The following is a 3,966-nucleotide window of genomic DNA, read 5'->3' as shown; positions in this document are numbered from 1 at the left end:
AGACTGCAAAGGTCCGTGGCTAAATGAACAATAAAAGTAGGCTGGAAACAAACCCTCCTCCTGCTCTATGCAACAACAGGGAAACTTTAGGGCTGCCTACATCAACTGCCTCAGGAGACTACAGCGCTTTCTCAAAAAACATCAGCCCTCGTGTGCAGAAAAATAAAAGCACCCTGTCAGTGAGCTGCCCGATTTCCTGAGGTTTCCCTGAGTCCAAGTGAAATAATTACCACAGGGCACACCGCCTGTCTTTGTCAGAAAGAGTGTAGTTTACCTGTCAGATCTGTTTTACGCTAAGAGGAAACCACACTGTTTGTACCGCTGCAGACATGAAAATCTAACATGCTTGTTGACTAGGTAAGGACAAACTTTCTAAGGATGAAATGACATCAGAAAGCTGGCTGACTGCGGCGCGGCGTGCAAAGCGTGGGTGCCAGGCTGCCGAGAGCCCAGAGGACCCCTTCCACGGGCTTAGTCCTTCAAGTTAACATCAGAAACGAGGACGTCACTTTCACTTCCACGCCTGAAGCCCAGCTTGGAAGTATATTTTAAATCAATCTGTGCCAAGTGGATTTAATTTACACGTTGGGCTTGCCTCTCCCCCAACCCTCTATTTTTTAAGAAGGGGGGGGGAGATCTTTAAAAACAACTGAACAACAACAGAGCACCACGCACCAAACCACCCGGAGACTACCGTCAGGTCAGAAAGCCAAGGCAGAGCGCTTTTCTGCACTTCAATGACATTCCCGAGAGCCAATAGTTATCCTCAGCAAAGTTGACCAAGACAGGTTAAATAATTTAATAAGGAACTGCCTGTAATTATGTTATTTACAAGGTATGACAGAGGGTGAGAGAGGGAGCCCGAGCTGTGTGCTCCCAGAGCTACGGGTGGGTTTGGGTGACCCCTGGAGCTCGGAGCTTGAATTATGGAGATGGGGGGCCGAAAGGTGAGGACGGACTAGGAGGGGAACAAGGTGACTTTTCACCCCGACACATTTAACTTTTAAATCCAAATAAACGTCTCGTGTTACTAGACCATCACACTGGAAGGGAGAGAAAATGAACTAATCAAAGTCCCACTCAATGGGCTTTGGAAAGGACTTAGTTGCCACTGTTACAGAAAAAAATCAATGAAATGACTCCAAGGAGAGAGAGGGGGGAGGGAGAAAGAGAGAGAGAGAGAGAAACGTTCAAAAATATAAGGAAAGGGGCAACTTGCAATTTTTTTCTGTCAAATATTAATTATAATTAATTAAGAGAGAATTTGAATCCAATCACAAGCCATTTATAAAGCATATCTCTGTCCTATACTAATGACAACATAAACTATTTTACCAATTGCTTCATTTATTCCAATAAATATGGAATTCTCATTAGCATCTCAAGGAAACTAAATGAAAAAAAAACCCCAGAATAAACAAAAACAGGAGATTCATGTGTCAGTCTGCTAGTCTCTGAGCCACAGGACAACCCCAGCTGAGCAGTGAAAACTCATGCGGACGCTTCAACTTTCTCACCTGTTTGGTCATTGAATCTATGAGGCGGACATACAAATCCTGCTCCGTTCTGACTCCTGCAAAAAAAAAAAAAAAAAGAAAGAAAGAAAGAAAGAAAAAGAGACACATTCTCATCGTGATTTTAGCAAGGGCACCGGGGCACAGGAAGTCCCAGACTCGGAGACTGTGGCCCCGTGATACAGCAAAACTTAGACATGCCCTTTACAAGGCAAGGAAGAAAAACCCTGATCACTTCTCACTTTCTTTTTTTCTTTTCTTAATGAAGAACCTTAGGACTCTCAGGTTAACCTTGAAAGGTACAAGAAATCTGCAAGTCTGAGAGCAGGCCGGGCTGCCACACCGGTGGGCCCATGTGGTCATTTATTTTTAGAAAACAGAAAGCAAGAAGACATGGACATAGTGTCTGAACTCTTTCTAATATCCCTCGAGGACCTACAGAGAGATAGATAGGTTAAATCTCGAGCCCAGGAAGTAAGTTATGCCCGGTTGATAGAGCTACCCCATCTCAATAATTAACATTAATTTGCAAAATTGAAAAAAGTCACTTAAAAGTGCTGTTCAGCTGGAGCGCATATCGACCCACTTTTTACTTGCTACTTCAAGCCCCACCAGTTAATCATGTGAAGTGCCATCGACTTATTGATCGTTTATGTTTTGTTTTCCTTCTATGCCATGAGAAGATTTCGTGTTTACATCCATGTCATTTTAATCTCAAAATCTTTATGTCCTTTCACCATCTCGGGGAAAGGAGGCCGAGCCGGGCAGGGGCGGGAGGCGGCGGCCGCGGGCACTTACCGTTGCTGTACAACAGCTGGAGTTTATAGTGAATGCCATTGTTGGTTTTCTCGTTGTTGGGCTCCTGAAAGTAACGATAAAAAATGGCATTTAGTGTGGTCGGCGTCCGGCGCGGTCACCGCGCTCGGTCCCCCTGCACGACCGAGGCCCCGTGGCCTCACGCAGGGCCGTGTTCCTAGCTCGGAGCAGCGCGGTGATGTCACTTTCCTCTGGCAGCCCAGAGACCTACTGGCCCCGCATGAATCCGGGGGCGCAAAGGAGTCGCCCAGCCCTCGGCGGGTTCGGCGGGTGCACGTGGCGGCGGGGGCGCCTAGCCGAGCCATCCACGCCGCCTAGGGGGGCTCTCCGGGCCACCGCGTTTGGGCACCGCCTGCCTCCCACTTCTAGAAAGACGGAAGGGGTGAGTGTATGCTCGCACTTACTTTCTCTTTCTCCACAAAGTCCACAAAAGCGGTCCTTTCGATCTCCACCGGCTGCCCCTGCCTGTCGTAGAGTGCCAGCACGAAGTGGAAGAAATTGGATTTCCGGAGGTTGGAGGGCGGCTGCTTCTCGAAATGCGCCCGCGCCAGCCCCACGCCGCTGCGGGAGGAAACAGACACCGGCCCGGTGAGGAGCGCGGCGCCGGCCGGCTGCGGGGACCCGGCGGAGCCGGGGCGGGGGCCGGGGCGCGCGAAGCCGGCCGGTACGTACCTCTGGGCAGCCGTATTGGCGTCCACCACCCCCGCCGTGTGCATCCACGAGCGCACCGGGTTCATGCCGCTGCCCAGCGGCTCCTCCTTCATGGTCGTCCCCCCGCGCGGAATATTCTCCTGAATCCCAAACATGAAAACTGCTGGCGGCGGCCGCAGCTCCCGGCCGAAAGCGCTTCCGCGAGCAGCGGCGCTCGGGGCTTGGCGGCAGGCGGCTGCCCTGGCCGCGTTCGCCCTGCTCGGCGCCTGCGGTCCGGCCCGCCGCCGGCTTCAGCCCGTCCCGGGCAGGCACGACATACACCGGCGGCCGGGCGCTCCGGACGGCCGGGGGGCGCGTGGGCGGCTACACCGGCGGCGGCGGCAGCAGCGGCGGCAGCGCTCCGGAGAAGTAGGAGAAGGAGGACGCGCGGCCGCGGCGCTGGCTGTTGTTGTTGTTGTTTGCAGGCGCGCTCAACGTGGTGTCATCCTAGCGAGCGGCGTCCGCGGCTGCAGGACACTGCGGGATCGTCCGCTTCTGGCGCGGCCCGCCTGCTCCAAAGACAAATAAACGGGGCAGTGAGTGCCGCGGCGCAGTCCCGGGCGCAGGCGGGGCGCGGCGGGGCCTGGAGCGGCGCGCGCAGCGGACGGAGGCGCACAAAACTCAGCCCTCTCTCCCCGAGGAATGGACCCTTTCCCGGGAGCCAAAACTCGAAGCCCCCGGGAGCGGCGCTGTCAGAGGGTGACGTCGGGGGGCGGTGCCTGCGCCATATATGGGAGCGGCCGCCCCTCGCCGCCGCCCCTCGCCGCCGCCGCCGCGCTCGCCGACTGACTGCCTGACGGCGCCGCGAGCCGGCCCGAGCCCTGCGAACCCCGCGAGCCCTGCCGCCGCCGAGCGCCACCGAGCGCCACCAAGCGCCGCCGCCTCCCCCGGCCACGCGCCGCGGCTCCTCTCGCCCGCCCGCCCGTAGCCAAGGAAGTTACTGCTC

The 3,966-nt window shown here is 55.3% G+C and overlaps 1 protein-coding gene across 8 annotated transcripts in view; it reads right to left on the bottom strand.

The window, feature by feature from the left end:
* The window catches only part of EBF3 (EBF transcription factor 3), a 123,210-nt gene extending 119,575 nt beyond the window's left edge, over positions 1–3,635 (bottom strand). For all 8 annotated transcript variants that reach the window (XM_066355062.1, XM_066355064.1, XM_066355066.1 and 5 more), the window contains exons 1-4: positions 3,003–3,635; positions 2,735–2,891; positions 2,313–2,376; positions 1,518–1,573 (exon numbers count right to left, since the gene is read on the bottom strand). In XM_066355062.1, the coding sequence (XP_066211159.1) occupies positions 1,518–1,573; positions 2,313–2,376; positions 2,735–2,891; positions 3,003–3,136 (411 nt within the window). In that variant the 5' untranslated portion in view covers positions 3,137–3,635. The remainder of the gene's footprint in view (positions 1–1,517; positions 1,574–2,312; positions 2,377–2,734; positions 2,892–3,002) is intronic.
* Positions 3,636–3,966: the final 331 nt, after the last annotated feature.

Source organism: Saccopteryx leptura, chromosome 13, assembly GCF_036850995.1.
Source record: "Saccopteryx leptura isolate mSacLep1 chromosome 13, mSacLep1_pri_phased_curated, whole genome shotgun sequence".
NCBI classification, from domain to species: Eukaryota; Metazoa; Chordata; class Mammalia; order Chiroptera; family Emballonuridae; genus Saccopteryx; species Saccopteryx leptura.
Note: the sequence above shows the minus strand (reverse complement) of the source record. Positions and strands in the feature narration are given on the sequence as shown.